The 23,315-nt window shown below is 39.0% G+C and overlaps 1 protein-coding gene across 9 annotated transcripts in view; it reads left to right on the forward strand.

The window, feature by feature from the left end:
- Nucleotides 1–23,315, forward strand: part of RALGPS1 (Ral GEF with PH domain and SH3 binding motif 1) — a 130,234-nt gene that overhangs the window by 82,363 nt on the left and 24,556 nt on the right. For all 9 annotated transcript variants that reach the window (XM_074846289.1, XM_074846287.1, XM_074846286.1 and 6 more), the window contains 3 exons: nt 13,201–13,338; nt 14,930–15,023; nt 22,245–22,312. In XM_074846289.1, coding sequence (XP_074702390.1) covers nt 13,201–13,338; nt 14,930–15,023; nt 22,245–22,312 — 300 coding nt within the window. The remainder of the gene's footprint in view (nt 1–13,200; nt 13,339–14,929; nt 15,024–22,244; nt 22,313–23,315) is intronic.

Here is a 23,315-nt window from a genome sequence, read left to right on the forward strand (position 1 = left end):
TGGCGGGCTCGCCTCCCGGCCGCCGCCCCCCGCGGGCCGCCCCGCTCCGGTTGGACCGGCCTCTCCCCCCTCACCCCCCCCGCGGGGCCGCCCCGCTCCGCTCGGACCGGCCTCTCCCCCCCTCACCCCCCCGCGGGGTCTCTGCGGGGCTCCCGGACACCCCGAGCGCAGCGCCCGCGGGGGGGGGGGGGGGCACTGCCCGGAGGGGGCTGGCGGGCGGGTCCTTCCGCAGAGCCCAGCGCAGGCTCCGCGGGTGCTCAGCGAGTGCTGCCCGTGAACGCTGGAAGAGGGGAATAAGGCGGCTTTTTCCGGGGTAGCGCCGATATTCCCCAGTTTACGCTTCCCAGGTCACTTCTGTCAGGAAATGGCATGTGCCCAGAAATAAAGGAAAATAAATTTGACCAAATTCAAACAAGCCTTAAAATAGTCTAGTGCAGATTGAGAATCCATCATTTGGCTGAACACCAGTGCATTTTTTTAATGTGTGCTTGCTACTCGCGTTAGTCATCTAAAGCACGTTTCTCATTTGATTGCTGTGAATTACTACTACTTCCCTAGAACCCTTCTAAAAACTTATTACAGAACTTTCTATGCATAGAAACTGTACTTCGGTTATTAGCTATCACCTCTGGTTTTAAAAAGGATTTTTTGAATTAATGTAAAATTTGTCTTTATGACGTATTTATAATTTGCTGGGAATCTTGCAAAGAAATAATCGAATTTGAAACTTCACAATAAAAAAATGTTTACTTTTTAGCTACTTTTTATCAACAGTTTAGCAAACCAAACTGTTATTTCACTGTCATTGCATATCATGGCCATCTTTAGAAAGCTGTACCATATTGAAGTCATGTATTTGTTTGCAGTTTTTCAAATAGTTTTAAAGATCTTAGGGTTTTGAAGAAATGGAGGAAACCAGAATGAGAACACTTAGATTAATCAAAGGGCAAATAAAGAGGTTTAAAGATACTGCATGAAAACAAACTATTTCTGTTCGAGTTAAAATGTGGACAAGTAGTGGCTGTTCTAATAATAAATTATTTCCATCATGAAGGTGAATGTCTGCTATGTCAGAAAAAAACACGTCTAAATATATTACAGTAGTAATTCAGTACGCCTTAGGCTTTTTAAGTTTCTTGTACCTTTACTGTATGGCCTGGGATTCCTGCAGGGAATGTAGCACTTAGGGATATGGTGTAGTTGGGATCCGTCAGTGCTAGGTTAACGGTTGGACTAGATGATCTTCAAGGTCCCTTCGATTCTGTGGTTCTGTTAGTGCCTCTTAGTTACTGTTATGTTATCATTATTTTCCAATTGAACTGAAAAGCTTACTCCTTTCTGTATCTGGAGAGGACACAAAACCAGGGACTGCAGTGGTTTTTCCAGAGCACTAGTTTTACACTTTAAAACCTGGTTTAATTAAACTAGAATGTGATAATTCTATTTGTTTTTGACAGATTTACCAATACGCCCATTAAATTTTCTTCCAACTTGTATATGATTCACACTCCTTCATTTCCAAGGTGCTTTTCCAGCCCACAGAGACACAGAGCTGCTCAAGGGCGGGAAATGGGGAGCAGGTTGCCCTGAGCGTTTGCCAAGATTTTGGGGTGGCTGTTTTCTGTGCAGATCAATTTCTCACATTCCTGACTATTAGACTGCTGACAGAGCTGGGCAGGTGATTCCCTGCCTAGATTACTACTTGAGTATTTAATTCTCATTTTAAAATGAACATCTTCAGATCCTTTGCTTTTGTAGAAGAATACTGGTTTCTAACTTGCTGTTATGCCCCAGAGCACCCAGGTTCTTGGACATACAAGATTTCCCGAGGATTAAGTTCTTTATTTAGGGCCATATTATAGAAATAATCCGTAACCAATTTTAAACTCTTTAACATATACTTAAGCTCCATTGATTTTAGGGCACTTAAATGCCTAAAAATTTTACCTAATGAAGGAGGCTGAGACTTCTCTTGTGGTGTGTTCTTTAGTCATTCTGTTCTCTTAAAGATGATCGCATTGTAAATAAAAATATCTGAAAGATCAAAAAGAGCCAAACCCTATTTCTTTGATGGTCCTCTTTTCTGAATGAGAAACAACATATTATTACACAGATCAGCCTTCTGATTAAGTGCTGAGTGCTTCTTTTGTCTTTTTAAAGCCCTCTAAATGGCCTGTTCCTGGAAACTTTTGTATATGGGTCATTCCAAATTGTGTATGACACAGCTGCCTTATTTCTTGAGTCTGTTGCAGTTTTGTCGATTGGGAACAATAAAGTTGTGCCAACTTGACAGGTGACGGGGAGCTTTTATTTGGATGTGCCAAGTGCTTGTAGGGTATCCAGGTTGTTTGGATAATACTCGGTATTTGCCAATGGGAAGGATTGGAAGAGAAAAATGGGATTAGCCTTCGTGTGGGCATTCTGCTTGGGCCAAATGGTGATGCCTGTTCCCTGGATTTGTAATACTATGAAGTGGAGTTCATTGCTTTTGTTAAAGGCTTTAGGCTGAATGATGTGATTTTCAAAACATTTTATAGTTGTTCCATTTGCTTTTCGTACTGAGAATCCCAGACATCAGTTTATATTTAAATCCATGATTGGAGAATAACAGATCCTACTAATAGTAGGATATTAATAGCCAGTTATTTCTGGCTGTGAAAGCTGACAGTTGTCTCCTCCAGAATAATTCAGTCACCAAGGAGTGGTCTAATGTTAGATTTGGCTTTGAGAACTAGTGAAAATACGGTAAAACAGCTGGTCATAGAAGTTAACTTTGAGTCAGTGGTCAGAAGCTCAAGGTAAGCAAGATAGATAAGAACATGCCAATCTTAAAAAGACAAACTTTGAGAAATCAAACTGATTAGCTTTTCAGACAGTGTGTAGTTCAATTGCTGAATTCATTTGCCGCAAGAGCTTTTGAAACGAATTTTTTTTTTTAAAAAGTGTCTGTGGAGGAATAGCAGAAAGAAGAAAAAGTGGACAGATTCAGAGAAGAAATGTTTTAAAGAAAAAATACCACCCAGACTTAAACACAAAAGTGTTTATACAAGATCTATCTCAGGAAGTCCCTAAACCACAGCTCACTGCTGACAGGAAGCTACATCTGGAAAACAACTATTGTACCTTTGCCTTTTTCCTATATCCTTTTTTTTGAAGCATTCTCTGCTTTCTGACACTGGATAACATACATTTAAAAATGTTGAAATTAATCACTACAATATTTAATCTTCTGTGATATATTTTTCCTGATTTATGGGAAAGCATTAGGAAACAGTTGGGTTTTGCGGAAAAATGGAAAAAAAAAAAAAATTGGCAGTACTCTTGAGAAAATCTGATCTGTTGGGAGGGAAAGCTTTGTGAGGAAGCTCCAGACAGCTTCAGACTTTTTTAGGCTGTTTCAGTTGCAAGAGAATGATTTGCACCAGTCTGAGGTGAATTTGGGCATATATTCCTGAACATAATTCCAGCTGATTTACTGGTAACTTTTTCTTTCACACACTGGTACCTTATTTTGAAAGTTGCTTGGTTTATGCCGCACTTCTTTATCTGGGTTTCTGTATTAGGCTTCATTGCTACAGTGACAAAGCTAGGACAATTAATTCCAGTGATGCATTGGGGTGAGGTTATTCAGAAGACACCAAGGGATTGTTTCCTTCTTTTAGTTTTGGTAAAGCTAAGTAGGAAGCAAATATATAATTTTATTTCTTTCATTAAACGTAGATGAGAGGAATGGCTGAAGGTGAGTTAGTTGAGCTAAGCAGGTTTCTTTGGTGTTCCAGGTGATGGTGACTTTCTGAGAAGTATCAGATGTTTGCAGACACTCTTGAGTGGCCTTTTGGATTAGCAGCCCTGCTTCTAAAAGATTTTCTTTTGAGGTCACCAGTGTGCTTGAGTGAGGAAGAGCAAAACTTTATATAGACTTTGCATGAGATGCAACATGGTGGTAGGCTGCTCTGCTGAGGATTTGATGTATCAAAAGGTAAGAATGAATGTCTCTTAGGAATCTTTTATTTTCTCTGAAGCAATTTAAATCAATCATCTGTCAAACTGAAGCATGCTTCAGGCTTAAATATCAGCTGGCTGTATGAATATTTCCTCACTTCTTACAGCTCTCATTAACGGGACTAACTGGAACTAAGCCAGGTCTGGATATATGGTACGCTTTGTGTGGCCCTAGTAAGACCAGAAACAATTTGGTGAACCGCCTAAGGGAGTAGCTTGAGGAAGCTGTCTTGGTAAAATGTATTATTGTTGATTTGATGCATCATTTTTGTTTATGTAAGTCTCTCTTAAATGTTGGGTTTCACTGATACTGATTACAGTTTTTCTGTAACAAAACACATGCACTCTGTCAGAAAATGCACATTTCTTATTCCTTGTCTCCAAAAACTGAGAGGGAAGTTTAGTGTGGATTTGGATTTTGACTAACCTAGACCTCTAGTCCAAAAGGGGTAGACTAGTATTTAATTTCTTACTTAGATTCTTTTTAGTGCTGTTCCTGTAAATTTTGTGAAAAGAATTTTGATTCCTTTTAGATACGTACATCAAAAGTAAAATTAATTTCATTGTGTTAAGAAAGAATATATTCTTGGACTGTGCAGCTATCTTGTTTGCATATGCTGAAATGATTCCCCACAGCATATGTGTTTTACCTTAATACATTTTTTTACAAATAGCATTTTTCACCTTCATATTACTGTAAAAAGTAGAGTATTTAGTAAGAGCATGATCTTCTGAAATATCTGTCACAACTGGTATTCTCTATCCAGTTTCTGTCGGCGTGCATATAGTACAGTACGCAGGCCAGTTCCATGGCCACATCATCAGGTTACGGAGAATAGGAAAAAAATCACATAGAAAAGGGGGCCTCTGCAGGTCATCTGGCTCAACCTCCTACTCAGTGCAGGCCTAACTTGAGAACTGGATTAGGTTAGTCAAGACCTTGTCCAGCTGAGTTTTGTAAACCTCCAGAGATGGGGATTTGCAGCCTTTCTGGGCAATGGTGTAGTGCTCGACTCCTCTTAAAGTGATATTTTGGGGGTGTTTTTTTGTTTTGTTTTCTTTCTTTTCCCTATTCTAATTGGAATTTCTGTTGCTGCTGCTTGTGTCACTTGCTTCTTGTCCTGTCACAGTGCATCTCTGAGAAAAATCTGTGTCTGTTCTCTACAACTCCCCCACAGGCTCCTTTTTGTTAGGGACATAACCACAGTTAGGTTCTGCGCCTCTGGCCTCGTCGCTTCTCCAGGCAGTGCCGGTTCTTTAGGCCTGGCCTGGTCTGTCAAGTGCTGCTGCTCCCGGGCGTTCTATGGCCCTGTGCTGGCCTCTCTCCGTGCAGCGTCTGTCCTGCGCAGCAGTGTTGCAGATGTGGCCTCACCACCCCCGAGTAGATAGAAAAAACATCTTTAAAACCTTTTTGCAAATGAACTGTATTCCGTTTGATTGCCACCTCTGTGCACGTAGTAACATTGCATTTTATAAGAGGCATGCTACTGAGCAACATTTCCTGCAAACTGCATGTTATAACCTACCTTGAAAATACAGTTAAATTTGTAATGTTGCTTTCTTAAAAATCACAGATGGCTAGAAAGTTACTTTTCTCCTTGTAGGTCAGATTGGGGATATCTAAACAGTCTATGTATTCAAGCTAGCAGCTAGGGCTTAAATAGGTGTTGCAGCTCCTGAGAAGGCAGTGTGAACTGAACCCTTTCTCTTTTTCCTGAGCTAGGGATCATTATTTCTTTGTTTAGGTACAGAAGGAGCCAAAAGAAACAGGGCAGTATAGGAGATGCTCTTGGCAGAGGGAGGATCAGTGCTGGAATTTTGTTTTGATTTTTGTTGAATGAATGCTTGATTTTAAAGATGCTCATGCCTTTCAAGGGACTTGTTTAGCAATAGTGTAGTCACTCATCCCATTGTTGAAGCTATTGCATGTACTCGTGTACATACTGTAATAATGACAGCGTAGTTTCCATTACTGTTGTTACCCATTTATAAAAAATGTATTTGCTGTTACTGTGTTGGTTGGAACAAATCTTTTCATACTTTATGGGAGTGTTGTCTTTTATAAACTGGTTATAGATTGTGTTCTGACAGAGATAACAGACTATAACTATTTTTACTTTTTTTTTTTTTTTACTAATTGTACATAATACCATTTGTTGTTTGCAATTACATCATCATCTTGCCATGAAGTAAAGCAATTTGCAGAACGTTCACTTCAATTTTTGAATTATTTGGGGTTTTGTGTTTGATTAATGGAGTTAGAGTTGTATATTAGAGCTACATTATGCAGAGCTACGTTATTATATTGACAGAGTTTTGGACCCATGAAGTACACCTGCCTGAATGATCCCTAGATTTTATTGAGTTGAATGCTGTCTACACTGAAAACTTACTGGAGCAGTTATTCCAGTGAATGTCTCAATTTGGATGTGATCATTTTTGAGGAATGCTGGGCCTGTAACAGTCTATCTGTTCCAGAGTAAATATTCCAAAATAGTTTGTCTATGCTTTCCAGGTATAGACAAGCCCAGAGTGGTAATGTGGCCCTCCAGTACTGTTTTCTGGTTCTGAAACCAGCAAAGAGAGAAACTGATATTTGCATATGCATGATTATCTAGCTGTACACTTTTATAAACTCCATTTTGCTTATATCTTGTGATAAAAGAGATTGCTTGAAGTACTTGCTTTGTGGTTAAAATCCGTGTCAGTTGTCTGCTTGTACATGCACAGCCTTGCTGCCACAAATTAGTCCATATAACTGCCGTACTCCAAAGTGTCCTGCAGCAAGAGATGTGCAGGCGTAGGCTAGCACCCTTACCACATCTATCACAGAATAATAGAGTCATGGCTGTGAGGGACCCCTGGAGATCATCTGGCCCAATCTCTGTTGAAAGCAGGGCCATAGGTCACATTATCCAGGGTCTTATCAAGCCAAATCTTGAATATTTCCAGCACGGGGAGCTGCACTCCTCCTCTGGGGAACCTATTCCAATATTTCATTGTCCTCACAGTGAAAAATTTTTGCTTATATGCAGACAGAGTTTACCCCATCTCCTCTTGTCCTGTTGCTGTGTATCACTCTGAAGAGAGTATTTCCATCTTCTCTGTAGTGTTAGTGTGGATTTTGCCAAGCAGCTTTGCTGTTTTAACAAGAAAATATAGACAGAGGCGATACTCTAAATCCTTTCCAATGAAGCCACACAGGGTAACAGCTTAAAGATTCTGATTTAAATATACATATGCAAATCTGCATCTGCCTCCCTATTGAAAGTGTAAATAATAACCAGAGGTCCTCAAGCCTATCAGGAGCTGAAAAGTTAATTAATCGTATAGTTTACAGTTTCAACATGAAAATAGTTGTGATCCGTATTTCCATGTCAGGCTATTTCTGCTTTAAAGCAATTTAAATAATTATTTAAAGCTCTAATTAATATATTTGTAACTTATTTAAGAAAGGCGTCTATTTTTAAAGTTTTCCCTTTTCCTTTACTTATATGAGGATTTGTATAAGGAAAATTCTTTTCTTGATATGTTTTTAAGATGCTTCTCATTACTCTCTTTGAAAGAGTGAAGTCATGTGGTTTGAAGCCGTAATTGTTTTCCCTTTCATGTAGATGAATGTTCACAAAACAACAACAAAAAGGACTGACAAATACAGAAAACGTATCTTTCAGTTCATCCTTGTGTTGAAGAAATAATGTTCCAGAAAGCAATCATATTAGCTACTTCTCGTCTTATTAACTTACTAGCAACATCATTACAGGCATTGCTTTTACCTGTGTTTTTGGAAAAAAAGCTTTTGTGGTATTGTGAGTGTTCATACTCTCATTAGGCTGATGTTATGCAAGGGAAGATGGCAGAGAATGGCAATTGCTGTTCTGGAATTTGGAACTGTATATGTAGAAATGATACAAAACTTGTTTAATTGAGGAAGTTTTTTTGTCTTTTTGACCCAGCCTCAACTACAGTCCTGTGTTTGTGCGTGTGCGTGATACCGATGCTGTGTTCTGGCTGGCTGGCCTCAGACAGAAGTGATAAACCTGGTCGTAATCCCACTTTTACTTTCCTGTGAGTGATCCCATTCACTTGGCCACCGTGCCGGCAATGCGTATTACAAATCACATGTTGTTACCTTGGCAGAGATTTCTCTTCAGTTGTTTTTAGAGTGCTCCGAGTCCTACCAAGGTTAACCAGTATATACATTTGGTTTTGTAGAAAAATTTTCCAGCCCTTAGTCCATGGAAAATATCCAGTCTTCTTGAAACCAATGATACCACAAAACTGTTGGCTTTTCTGACTATGAGCTAATCTTCTAAGAATGGTGTCTTTGGTTTTACAGACTGCTGACTGTAGTGGTTTGGACTTTCTACCACTTAATTGATTAAGTTGCTTTCTCTCTGTCCTCTGCTTTATTTAGTATGATACAACCAGACTTCTGTATGTGGGAAAAGGCTTTCGTAAGTATAGCTGACTACAAATTGGAAACATAATTTTGTCTCTTCTGGTTTTCCTATCAAACCAGTGTCATTATTTAACTTTTGGGGAGAAAAAAGGGAAAATGATTACTTTCCATAGTTTGCCTTCTGTTATACATAGTGCCAGTTTACTGTGTGTCTTGTAGACAGTGCTTCCTGTACTCAAGGAATGCTCTATACCCAGACAGACGTCCAGGTTACACTGCAGTGTGTGTGCGTTCAGGGCCTTTTGGGTTGTAAATATCTTTAGAAAGTGTACATGATAGGGAGCCAAATTTGTTCATTAAAACATTTAACTTTTTTTTTTCCTCCTCCTGTAGCATGTGTTTGTGGTTGTCACAGTAACAGTACAATTTACCAAACAAATGTGGAAGATTATTATAGTACTTGATCAAAATGTTAAGCAAGAATAACAAATTGAAGTCCCCAGGCTAATCTGAAATACTTCTCCATCAGCTAATTATTCTTTGTTGCAACGTAGTGAATGTCTGACTAACAAAAATTCCATACAGCAGCTGTTTTCTAACTTATTTGCATTTGCAGAATTGCACAGACCCTTAGCAGAGCACTATGCGCTGAAGTATGTGTCAAGTATACAGTTGTGGTGTGCTTTAACCACTTAATTTTGGGGTTTTTAGCCCCACTGTTTCACCGGATAGTTTTATATCCATTATAAAAAAGAGGAAAAACAAACAAACTAAAAAAGAAGACACGGTTGAGAATGATGCAAGTTTTCAAGCTTTGTCTGCATGGCTTTTTTACAATCAGTTTCGCAACAGTGTGTATTTGTGAGACAATTTAAGGTACTGTAAATTTTGGATTACTGCTTGTGCCTGCAAATTGTGGTAAACCCCCAAAAGAGATTTGAAATTCTGAATTGCTAAGAATAAACGGTGCTGCTATTTCTACAGGCTGCACACTGTAACCTATTTTCTACAAGGAATTTAAACCCCACTTTTGATAAGTCTTCCTGGTCATAATATTTATTTTCATGAGGTCTTTCTGGCAGGGAGATGCTATCTCTCTCACTGAACTCGTGGAAAATAGAGGATAACAATAACTTGTCCAGGTCAAAGAAATCTGTGACAGAACAGAAAATTTGAACCTGGATTTTCTGAACTCCAGGCAAATGCCTTAAAAAAACCAGACTTCCATTTGTTTCTGCTACTGCAGTTTAAAGTAATACCATCCCAGCTGTTCTCATTGGTATAACTTTTTACATGTGATCTACTGGACTGAAAGTATTTTGTCTTTCATAGCATGTTATGTCAGTCTTTCTTAATGAGGAGCAAATCACACACCATAGCTGTTCATGAAAATTTTAAATCACAGAATCATCTAGGTTGGAGGCGACCTTGAAGATCATCTAGTCCAACTGTTAAGGATATAAAGCTTATATGCTTGAGCTGAGGTTCATCAGAATTGGGTGAAGCTGAATAACCACTGATTTCTGGAGGTTTGGGATTATTTTTCTTAAGAGCATGTTGTTAGTACCCATCAACTCCAAAATATTCTTATTTATTATCTGCCTCAGTGCTATTTTCTTTTTCTCAGAAGCCTTGAGTACTGAATAAAGAAATAATAGGAGGGGCTTAACTGTGAATCAAGACACAAATATACAGACTTAGGCTTGCATCCTGCTGAACACTGCAGTTCTCCATAAATACTTTTTCAATAAAATTTAGCCTTGGAAGTTGTTGTCTGGTGGATGGAGCACCCAAAATGCATGATCTGGGTAGCATTGAGTACTACGTTTCAAGGTCACTTTTTTTTGTTGTACTTCGGTTTCCCTGTCTTTAAGCTGTCAGTAACATTACTGCTTTGTTTGAGCTCTGCAATAAAAATTTAAGAGCTAGGTATTACAGTCCTTCTTGCCAATTTCAAAATAATCAGTCCCCTTTACACAGTGTGATTTCCATTGATAAATTTAGTTCTGGATTATGTGGCCATGCTTTTCCTTAGTCTGTGTTATTATTTCCATGATGCCATAAACTAATGAATACTGTGTCATCCGCAAACAATATCCAGCTGCAAAATTAGTTCTAGTAACAATGGAGAAAAGTCAGTATCACTGGAAAATGTCTTGCCTGTAGAAGCAGCTGCCCATGAGCTCACCCTCTGGAAAATATCCTGATGGCTTCACATCTTAGAGAGCTTTTTTCAGTGCACAGTAGCACAAATGTAAGCCAAGGTTTGAAAAGCTAGTGCTGTGTGTTTTCTTTGGCATATGGCAACCCTGAGCCTTTCCTTTGAGAAGCGGGTCTTAAAGTCTTCTGCTGAAGGGAATAATTTTGTGATTCCTCTGAGCAAAATAAACTGATTCTCATCGATTCCTATTGTTACATCATACATATAGAAGAGTTCAAAATGCCACTGCCCAGATGAAGGCTGGCAACACTTAAAAAAAAATCATAAAAAACTAATCATCGTTCTTGATTTAAAATGAGGGAGGGAGAGGAGCACCATTAAAAAGACTTATCTTAATGTGTATTTACAAAGAATATGTTCTGTTACATTCCAGCGTGTTACATTCGGTTTAATTTTTTAATAGCATCCTTCAGTTCGGTTTCTTCCTGCACCCCAGTACCCCCAAAAAGCCCATTTCTTTGCACTTTTATTTATAATTTACAGGACCTGTGCTAACCCCCCCCTCATACTTTTTGTTGTTCATGTATCTCGTTGGTCCTTATCTGTGTATTGTCCTGGAAAATTTACTTATTGTCCTGAAGAAATGCCTACAAGTGCTGATACAGATCAAGAGGGTGTTTATACCCTTGATATCAATGAGAATAGCTGCAAACTTGCTCAAAATAGCTAGAAAGTAGCCTTGAACCAGGTTGTCATAAGGCATATTGCACCGTAGGAGCTCTGAGCAAATAGAATTTTTACAGCCTTTACTCTAACTACATTTTGATGTGCCACTTGACAAGAGGGAACAGTGAAGAGCTGCTGTATGGAATCTAAATCTAGGTGGGATCTCCAGGTCATGGAGAAATCTTGGTGACTCGGACTGATTTTACTCCACATCGGAGTGCTACAGAGCCATTCCAATACTGCGGAAATGTGGGTTCTTTCCTCCTTTCTGGTGTGTAAAGGTGCTTGGTCCACGTTGGCAGTGTGAAAATGTTTATAACTCTTGTGTGTTGGATAATGGCTGAAGCAGCTCCCAGTATGGTTGGACCCCTTGTAATAGGTAAGTTCAGAAGAGCTGAAAATAGGAATTGGGGTTTGGGTGGTTTTTTTACCCCCTAAGAGATGAAGAACTGTGCATTACGACTTTGTTCCTTCCTGTGATCTGCACCCAAGGCCTGATCCACAGAGAGCATAGCTAGAAGTCCTAAAATAAATGAATTTTTCACACACACGCAGAGCCTCTGTACTCCTTCCCTGCATTCATACAATTGAAATACTAAAACTGATTAAAGTATTCTCACAAAAGGCAAATGTTACTGTTCCTCATCTTCATTGAAATGCATTCAGTTGGTTACTGAAGTAAATAAGTGAGCATTGCATTATGCTTTCATAGTAGCTTTTATGAATTTTGCAAGACTGTGTTACAGAGTTATCTTTCAGTTTTCCAGAGTTAAAAACTAAAACTTTCTAGACAATCTCAGTGATGATTCAGTTTCGAACTTGATGATTGTGTATTGCATGCATTTCCCAGTCAGTATTTTTCCCTATGTTTGTGATTGCTTTCTAACTGTTCTAGGCCTGTAAAACAAGCCCCCTACAGATCATAATGGTATGTGTGAAACTGAATGACGTGTGTCGATTAAAAGTAGTTGAGAACCATTCAAGAAATGTTATGCTGTGTGGTGAATTCATTTCAGCCTTAAGCCTGCCTTTTTCCTTCTTATATAATTTTTAAAGGTTAAAGTACCGCACATCAGACACTAACTCTGCAAAATACCTGCCTACCAGACACTAGATATAGGTATATTTTCGATCATGAAGATAGCTGACATCTTGTGACATGTGACTTCTGTATATAATATGCTTCTTTACCAACAAAAAATGACATTTTGTCTAGTCAGCCAGTGCTTTGGCAAAGCACAATACAAGTAAGAACAATCAGCATTTTTGGCAAATACAATAATCAGCATCTTTCTGTATTTACTGAGAAATCGAGGCTTAGGCAAATAACTATGCCATTTTTTTGATTAAGAAATTCATAAATAAAAACCTTTTCTTCATGTTTTTTAAGTCATCACATAATCAAAACCTAAATATCATCCCTGTTGTCTTCTAGCAAATGCAGCCTGGAGCCTCAGCCAAAGCATGCACCAATAATCAGTAAGTAGTGCATAGTGGCAGGCCTAGGAGGCACCACAGTGTAGTGCTCAGCCCTGGTCATGGTGGCCAGAGGCCCTTGTTCGTCCTGTCAGCTCTCTGCAGGCTGCCTGGACCTCATCAGCGGTTTCTGGCAGCTGCCATTTCCTTTTTTCAGTGTCCTTGTTATGGTCCTGCAAGAGGCTCACCGTAGACATTAGGCTGTATAAGTGCACATGAGCAAAATAGTTTCTGTCCTTTTTTAAGAGGTGTCACAGAACTCAAGCGCTAATTATGAAATTTTTCAACATACAAATCTAGAACTCTCCATTGTTTAATGGTCCCAGACCACAGTGGGGGGTAAATAGTTGCTGGTTGTTACATTCGTTAAAAGTATGCAGTTATTTATGTTTGAAACACTTGATCAACTGTTTGATTGATTTGTTTGTTTCAGGAATTTATCTCTTGGATTTAATCTACATTGATTCTGCATATCCCGCTTCAGGCAGCATTATGGAGAATGAACAAAGATCCAATCAAATGAACAATATTCTCCGAATAATAGCTGATCTGCAAGTCTCCTGTAACTATGGTTGGTAAATTTTGTTATTAAGCCTTAACTAAAATTTCTTTAGTACAGCATTGTGAAAGTGGGTTTTGGCCCTTTGTAAAGGTGACACAGGAGGCTAACGTGGGTAGAGTTGAACACTAGTAAGGGATGTAGCTTCCACTTCTGTGCAGTTTCACTCTTACTGATAAATTGGGCAAATAAGCATGTATTCTAAATGGTAAGAGCTGGAACAGAAGTTGTGCAGAGTTGGCTGCTATGTGTAGACTACAAATTACATACTTTCAAGTACAGCTACTGCATTTGCGTTATATTCTGTTTCCACCAGAGACAGTCAGAGAGAATTCTCTTAATATCTTTCCTTTGCAGCAGATATGATGTCTTTGGAGTGTGAATGTGTTAATTTCATTATCATTTTATTGTTAGTATCCTGATGATATGTCCCCCTCCTTAAATACGTTATCGCAGAGGCGCAGCTAATTGGCCTGGCCTTGGCCAGAGGCGGGTCTGACTTGGAGCCAGGGCAGCTTCGAGCAGCTTCTCACAGTGGCCACCGCTGTAGCCCCCCCGCCACTCGCTCAAACCAGAGCAGCGACTTAGCTTGACTTTTCATTGCTTAAACTGAAACGAGCTGGAAAACCTTGCAAGCAGCTGTACAACTAAATACATTTTGGATATTTAAATGCTACCGTTTTGGAGAATTTTGACCAGAAAAAAATTAAATGTTAGATTGTGAGAAAATGAGGTGAGAAATGACTTGTGTATGCTTAACTATCCAGCCCTTGTCCTTTGTTGTCAACTTCGGTATTATAAAGTATTTAAAGATAGGGACTAGGCATAATAATGTATGATTCTGAATAGCTAGATTATTCAGCTATCATGTTCTTATTGTGAGCTTTATTATTTTGTGTTTGAACACTTTGAATGACAAACAAACCTCATGATTTCACTGCCCCTTTCCTTTTTACAGTTTGGCAGCTTCCTGCATTCCTATACATTAATTTTGAGTGCTCTTGTTAAAATCAGAATGGAAATTAAAATATGGCCTTGAAGAAACAATATTCAAGAATAATGGGTGCCTTTAAAACAGTTGTCTTTACGAGAGCATAAAAGCGAAGTTAGATACTACAAGGCATGTTCCTGTCCGTGCACCATGTGTCAAAGGATTTTTCCATCATTCTGAACTTAGCACCTGTCTGTCTTAGTATTCAGCATTGTAATTTTTAAGTCTCTTCACTTCACGTTCATATGAGAATCACTAACAGCCATGGCAGCAGCTTTAATTTCCCCCAGAACAGTGAGCACAAAACTCAAGCAGGGTTTGCAGCAAATAATTCTTTTCCACTTGTGAGATAGCATTTAATAAAATCCGCCAGTTTTCATGATGATGAAATGCACCTGCATTTTCTTTAAAAACTGAGCATCACTTTTGCTCAATCGAATATTGAACATCTTCATAGAGTCACAGTAATATTTCTGCCTGATTTATTCTTCAGCAAGGTTCAAATTCTTTGCTTCCATTAAGATAAGCATAAGAACCAGAAAAAAAATGTGAAAGAGTAATTCACTTTGTATGATGCAAATGTTCATCTTTTTTTGTTCAAACGCTCCACAGATCATCTTACAACACTGCCCCATGTGCAAAAGTATTTGAAGTCTGTCCGTTACATTGAAGAACTTCAGAAATTTGTAGAAGATGACAATTATAAGTAAGTACTATTCTTTTCTTCAGGTTTTGGGGAATTTAGTGGAAAGATCACTTGACTGTTAGTTTGATTAAGAGCTGAACAAAGAGCCACTGGCTGAAGATGTTTTGGGGTTTGTCTGTTGTTCTTAATATTTTATTAATGGAGCTCATAATACCAGGATGCCCGAGTGTCTTCTTTTATGACTCTAACCAGATTTCCAAAATAAAATACCTTTGTAAAAGTTAAAAGCAGATGAAAATCTAGACTTTATTCTGTTACGTGACAGTTATATTCTGAGAATTTTGTTCAGGAACCCTACAGTCATCTCCAAGATGTCCAGGATTGACTTGATGCTGTTGTAAATAATACATTAAAAACATCTTCCAATTTCAAATTACTCTTTTTAATAAACTGGCACTTAAGATATGAACCTGACAGTTTTGGGGGTTTAAGCATGTTAAAGCAGTGCTTACAAAAGAGGTGGAGGAGAGTGAAGCCACACAGTGGTGTGAAATAGATACCATGGAGCACATTGGTCAATATGTGAATATGCTCCAGTTAAAGGAAGTGATAATCCCTGGCCAATAGTTCTGAAAGAATTAGCACATTAAATCATAGGTCTAGCAGCCAAGGTTTTAAATAACTCAACCAAGGTAGATGGATTGCTATATAATTAGCTATTGACAAATATAGTATCTCTATTTGGGTGAACAGAATTAAAAGTATTCAAGGCAACCAGATGTTCAGTACTATGATGGTGGTCTGAAAGATTTTAGAATATGTTTTGGAGAGCAAGGTTGCTAATGAACTTCTTTAAAAAAGTCGTTACCAGTTTTATTAAATACTTCAGTTAAGAACTTTGTTTCAGAATTTGTGTGTCCTTAGACCATATGCTAATAAAACAGTATTGGAAGGGTTCATTAAAGTAGGAGATGATTTGGATCTCACAAAGGATGAATCAGATGTCCTGATGCCTGAAATGATAGTGACTCAAAAATCAAAATGTTATATATTCATTCTAACAATAGTTCATGGTATTGATCAGTAGATGTCTGTCAGAAGTGAGATACAGCCACGAAAAGACAAATTCATCCCTACTCCCTATCAAATACAGTGTTTCTATAAAAAAATAAATTGTTAATACTGCTTTAAAAGGAGCTGGTGAGACCTTATGTGGAGTATTGTATGCAATTCTGGCCATCCATGCTTAGAGTGGGTTTAAAAAAATTCTGGTGCGATCAGTTGAGTAACACCTGATCGTGTAACACCAGGCTTAAAGAACTAGGTTTGGCTTTAGCCTAGAAAAGGAGGAGTTTAGGTAATAGAATCACTTATGTATAAACACAATTGGGAGAAAATAGGGAGGATAAAGAGCAATTTAAACTAAATTGTAATGGTAGCACAAAATTAAATGAATACAAAAATTTAGAAGCTAAATGTGGAAATATGGTTCCTAATCATCAGAGTAATGGAATTCTGGAACAGCTTCTTAATTGGAGTAGCAAGACAAGTAATTAAATAATTTTAAGTTGAAACTTAATCAGTTAATGAAGTGAAACCTATCGGTTAGTGTTTGTGAAAAGGAAAGAGCAGATTCAGTGAATCAGAAGAGTGTGTACTACCAGCGTGGGGTTCACGTACATATGAGGAGAAGGAATGACCTACCCTGACCATTCTACGTTTCTCCGCAATTAGAGCTGATATTGCTGGCATGCAGATGCAAAATCGTGCTGAGGCAGTTCAGGATAAAAAGGTGTCACCATAACAGAGACAAAAGAACCATGTTTGAGCATAACATGAGTCAAGCGATTTGTCTTTTCTCTTCAATTCTGAACATAACTGCAGTTGGTGATAACTCCAGCTGCCAGAGCTGTTCCACGTGGCACTGGTTCAGGGCACTGTGCGTACAGTGCTGTACCAGTCCCCAGCCAAATCTCTCGATAGGGATTCTTGTGGTAAATGTCTGTGGAACTTCGCTTTTCCTGAAAGAATAATTCTAAAAGTAAAACCATTCATACAAGGTATTCTTTTGGAACTTCTCTGAGTATTATCAGGACATACTTCAAATAGGGAGAAAATGTCCAAAATTTGTCCCCTTGCTTAGGGTAAACTTCATCAAAAGAAGCTGAACCAGCATTGGGTAGTTCACTGCAAAAGATCATACTTGGTTATGGTTTGATAGGTTTCTGCTTTTGTGTCTGGTTGATCACAGATACTAAGAATAGTGATGTTTCTGTAGGAAAATTATTTGGGGAAAAAAATGTGAAACAAGTGGTTTCTATAAGTATATGATACTATAACATAATATTTGGAAAAACTACAAGTCATGAGTAATTCCAATTTAAACTTGAAAATCATTTTAACTTCAGCAGCAGCCTTGCTGATAATGCTGGAAGGTATTTGATGTATCTTAAAGATCATTTAGTACTTTTTATTTTGATTTAGTTATTTTTGAGAATATTTCAATCAAATTTAGCAGTTTTCTTTCAAGGCTTCACTATGGCAAGGAAAAACTGGGCTGAAGTCAGGCATTAAAAAGAGGGAAAGATTTGATTCTTAGCATAGTAAAGTTGCTGCAGTTTATATACATTGGAGAACTTTGGCCTTTTTCTACCATGTTTGTTTCATCAGAATAAAGCTTTAAATTAGAGTCTGTGTTCATCAGAACTCATCACAACTACCCTTAAAGAGAACTTAAATAATTCCTCTTCCATCTTCGTATTTGATAAGAAAATTTTGGATTTTGTTTTGAATATTTGATTTCACATTTTCCTCTTAGTTTTCCCTAATGGATCTTCAGTTTCATAGCATTTTCTGGTCCCATGCCAGAAGAAACTGTAAGCCTTGAAAAGGCAAGGAGTGCTAAGTTTTTATAGTGGGAAAGAATCTCCTCTCTCTTTCCAGTGACTGCTCTTTTTGAGCCAGGGACAGCATTAGTGTGCTCTGAAGAGATGTGTGCTTGACCTTTGGCAGGGAGAACAGAACTATCTCAGTACCAGGCTGTCAGGGAGAGAAGCTTAGATAGTTGCCCTAAAATGTGTTGTTGGCAGGATCCCAACACATGTTACACCAAATGAGAACCTCAATTACACTGAAAAGGAAAATTTGGCAGCCACTTTATATAAACAAAGCTTTTCTCTACAATTTTTTGTGCCAGTCCAATTGCTTGCTTTAAGTTTGTGCTTGTCAGCAAGTAGGAACACTCCAGAAAACCCCTGACAATGATGTCATATCCTAAAAATAATAGATCTTTCTTGCTGAGCCCATATACTGCTCTCTGCAAAAGCGGAGAAATTATAACATTTGCTAGTTTCAAGACTAAGGGGGCAACAGTGGGACCTAAATCGTCAGGAATTTTTCCAGTTACACCCAACATGTATTGCTAATCATTGTTATGTCAGGACATCACCAGCAGCCAGCGTGCTTCAGAGATACCATGATGCAGCTGCTGCAGGGTCTTCTTCCTCCTCCAGGAGTGTAAGAAGTGACCTGAGGAGAGCGCTTGCCCCCAGGTATGCAGTTTTTCCTTGAGCTAGACAGCACCATGCCACATCCCTTCCTAACCTGCCATGCCTTGCAGTGGTTTCAAAACAATTTTTTTGGCTGACCTGGTATCATTAGGTCAGGCCTGGTATTCTCCACAGTTGTTCTTGGTCTAAATTGGCCTTGGTATTCACAGCTGTTCTTTGAGCAAAGCCCCTTTGAAGGCTGTTATTTGTGTTACAGTGTTATCTGGACAGGACCATCGGGATTGGAATCCCGTTCTGTAGGCTGCCATCTATACTTACACTTCAGTTCTTCACAGCATATTAGGCAAGACACTGATATTCTAGTAAGATGATTTACAGAAAAATCAGTTCAAATTTAGATTCGGATAGGCAGGATGCTATGGGAAAGCATCCAAGAGAAAATAATAGTCAATTAAAACATTATACTGACTCCTAACAATGATGGCGCTATAAAAGCGCCAGCTGCACCACATTGGTTTTAGTCTTATGGTGACAGGAATGGTATGGCAGGTGCTTAAAATATTAGTATTTATAGCAGTGAACCTTGGCCACAGTCCATCTTAAGCAGGCCTCTCAGGCAGCTATATTCCCTGGACCTTTTCTACCACGGATTGTCAAAAGCAGGGGTAGGGGGAAACCTTACTGTTAGTCTGAGCTTTCTAGTGCTCCAGTGGCCATATGGATCAATAGCTGTAGTTGTGACCTGGCTGCCTCTTCCACAGGACATTCTCGGGGACAGCGAAGCTTCCAGAAACTTTTGGACCTACTGTTTAAGCGCTACACAGGCAGCCCAAAATGTTCCAGATGTCAGACCCATTTTGCTTCGTACACAAATACTGGTCAGAAATGCCCTGAGTGACAGCTTTGAGGACTGCACTGCTTTATTCCAACTTAGATCTTCCTTGACTCAAGAAAGATGAATAAGTTTTGTTCAACCTCCTCATGGAGCAGCTAAATTTCTTGTTCATGTAAGGCTATTCTCTCTCATCATTCACTTGCTTAATATTAGGAGAATTGAGTAAAAGTATCTTTACTGTCCTAACAGTAGTTTCATCCTGTACTGGAGAGCATACTCTCATGAACTGTGTTCAAGACTGGCTACCTGTTTTATTTCCTGCATTGTGTTAGGTTCCTCTTTTCCTGCTTATTGGGAAGGTTATTCTTAACTGAGCTATATGGCGGCATGCAGTAGCAGAGTGTTATTTAAGACTAGGTTGGGATAGAGGTCCAGCTTACTTTACAGAGCATACCAGCCCATTCCAGAAAATATTTTGAGTATCAGGCTTTAAAAAAAAAAAAAGAAATTGTTTACATCATCTTTTCACTATCCAAGAACGAAGCCTTCACATACCATCCTTATGCCTTGTTCTTTAAAGGCTTTGTCTTGATTCTCAAAGGTAAATAGGTGGTTTGTTAATTCAGTAAATCTCTATGCTGATTTTTTTTCCTAGAGATTCTACTTCTAGTTTTTGTTTCACCTTAGATTGTTAATACTAACTCCATAGTTTGGGCAGTTTTTGAGGCTGATACCTAGGATTTATTCTGGCATGTCTCTTAGGTGAACTCTTGCTGTATAGTTTTGGAATGTTGACATTTCATATGTCAGCACTTAGACCTTGCACTAAGACTAGGCTTCCTCACCATGGTAAATCAAAGATTGTGTTTTTGAAAAGAATTTCTGAAAAAAAAATTTCTAACAGTGCTGTGATATTGGATGAATATAGTGACTTACAAGATGGCTTTGTGATCATCTTGGCTCAATGTCCCAGTGGAGAGCGGTGACGAGCGGCATCCTCAGGGGTCGGGGTTGGGACCGGCGCTGTTTAACATCTTTGCTGGGGACACGGACGGTGGGATCAAGCGCACCCTCAGCGAGTTCCCCACCTACACCGAGCTGTGTGGTGCGGGGACACGCTGAGGGAAGGATCCATCCAGAGGGACCTGGGCAGGCTGGAGAAGGGGGATGGGAAAACCTCATGAAGTTCAACAAGGCCGAGGGCAAGGTCCTGCCCATGGGTCGGGGCAATCCCAGGCACAAATCCAGGCTGGGCGAGGAGGGGCTGGAGAGCAGCCCCAAGGAGAAGGACTTGGGGGAGTTGGTGGGTGGAAAACTGCCTGTGAGCCAGCAACGTGCGCTGGCAGGCCAGAAAGCCACCCGTGGAAGAAATTCTTCCCTGTGAGGGTGGGGAGGCCCTGGCACAGGTTGCCCAGAGAAGCTGTGGCTGCCCCCTCCCTGGAAGGGTTCAAGGCCAGTTTGGACGGGGCTTTGGGCAACCTGGGCTAGTGGAAGGTGGCCCTGTCCAGGGCAGGGGGTGGGACTGGATGGGCTTTAAGGTCCCTTCCAGCTCAAACCAGTCTGTGATTCTGTGATCATTTACAGGTGCAAACACAAAAAAGAGAGTGTCTTTACGGTTATGAATGGTTTATTAGGCATGCTGGAACAACGGTAGTTTTTTACTTGTAGTAATACTGGTGAATATCATTGGGGAGAGCGAGCTGTGAGAATATAGTTTGGTATGTGATGGATATGAATGATGAATGTTGGGTGTAAGCACATCAGGTGTCAAAGTCTGACAGACCTATTGATATTATCACATTAAGCCTCTGAGGGGCCAGAGATTCTGACTCTGAGAGTGATATTTGAGAGACACTGCTCATGCTGCTGGCATAACTGTATGCACGGTGTAGCAAGGTGAGAGCAGATGAGCATGCGTGTACATGCGTGTAACCTGTGCTTCTCAGTGGAAAATGCAGTGTCAGAGGAATTGCAAAAATTAATTTGGGTGGTAACAAACAAGCCAAGACTGGTTGAAACTGTACTGACTCGCAGTATCTCCTCTTTGAAATAAAGATGAGTTTGATTGTTTCCAGCCTTCTGGGCGAGGGAGGGAGGAGGAGAGAAGGTGGTCCAAGAATGACATCTCATTATCAGAATATATTCCTTTTTTTCACAGTTTATTTAAACATTTTGTTAAACATGTCAGCATGAGTATTTTATATTTACCAAAACTCAAATTTAGGCTCATATTTATTTGCTGTTCTTTTAATACATCCTGTATTTTCTTAGGTTGACTAGCTAAATTACATTTTTGTTGTTTTGAAAACATTGCAGAATTCTGGCATTGTTGAAGTCAATGACCAAACTGTCAGAGACTTAGCAAGGGCTATTTCAGACTGTACTTTAACATAACCAAACAGCATTATCTAACTTCACATTTTCTAGCAAGATGGCCAGCGGAGAGTGATGTAATCTCATAACACTGAAGACTCACTTGTTGCTCTGTCAGTGAACTTTTAAGTGCAGCACACACCACAGGTGCTTTCTAGATTGTATAATGATACATATATGGTTTGTAATTTATGTAATAAATTAACTTTTCATGCAGAGGGCATAAAATGTTTGCTATTAGGTTTGTATCTAAATTTACTAACTTTTGGAGGGTTTTTTTTCAGGTGAAGACTATATGAAATTATGGTTTTACACTCATAGTATAAAATATCAATTTCCATTTCTGTTTTTGTAGACTTCCCTCACAGTTTCTTTCTTGGATCTAACAGGTAGTGATTTACTTAAAAAAATTTATTGTTTAGTTACCTAACAAAATAAATAACTACACTTTCAACAAAGTAAAATTCCTGCTTACCACTGCCAAAATAATTACTTTCTTCAGTTTCTTTCAACTTTCATTGTGAAAATTTTCTTGTTAATTTCTCTAAAAACTTGTTTTTCCAGATTATCATTAAGAATTGAACCAGGTAACAGCTCTCCTCGACTGGTTTCCTCCAAAGAAGATCTTGCAGGTATAAAACTTCATTTGAAAATTTGAGTAAGGAAATAATTTTAATTACAGAAATCCTCCACTGAAGTATATGGGAAAACCCCAGAGGAATTAATCAGTTTCAAATATGGGCTTTTTTTGAAATTACAGAATTACCTTGTAAGGGCTGTCAGAGAATTGATCCCTTTCCATGCATATGCCCAGTTTCAGAACATCCTTGGTCCACAACACCATTCCTCTGATTGTTGTAAAAGATCTGATTTTTATTGCAAATTTCTACATAGCCAGCTTGTACTTGGGTTAGCACTGTCCTCTGTCTTAAATAATTTTTTCCTTTATGATATTCACCCTCAAGTTCTTACAGTAACAAATTATATCCCGCATATCAAGATTGATTTCACACCCATCAGCATTCATTTGACTAGGTAAAACAAATCCATTGATCTTAAATGAATGAAAACAATTTGATTTCAGAAGTAAAACTTAATTTGCAGAGATTGTAGAGGGGGGATGTGCTGTTATTTGACTTTCTGGAGAACAGGTTTGCCTGGATGGCAAAGAGGAATGTTTTTAAGATGATTTATTAGTAGGTTTCCCATTTTTAATAGGTAGCATAAAACCTATTGGACTTTCTCTCTGCTGAGATTAAAAACCCAGCTACAGCACAGTGCATCTAACATTAATCCCTGGCATCGACCAGTGCGAATTGCCAAGGTTGTCAGCATCGGTACCGAGTCTCCCACTCACCTTGTTACCACATCAGAGTCTACTCAGGGACGCCGATTCCCAGTAGTATTGCTGCGAGCTTTGTTGTCCAGAAGCCAGACCTGGTAATTCAGAGGTATTAACAGTAGCATGAGTCATCAATAAAGATTGCTGACTTGTATATAAACAGTCGCAGTTCAAGGGATAACACAGGCTGTTTGTTAGCATTGGAACAGAAATCAGATTGTGTCATTTTTTACAAATGCTTGCATTTTCATTATCATTTAATAAGTGAAGAGCGAGCACTCTTTCCATACAAG

This window comes from Strix aluco, chromosome 20 (assembly GCF_031877795.1).
Source record: "Strix aluco isolate bStrAlu1 chromosome 20, bStrAlu1.hap1, whole genome shotgun sequence".
Lineage (NCBI taxonomy): Eukaryota > Metazoa > Chordata > Aves > Strigiformes > Strigidae > Strix > Strix aluco.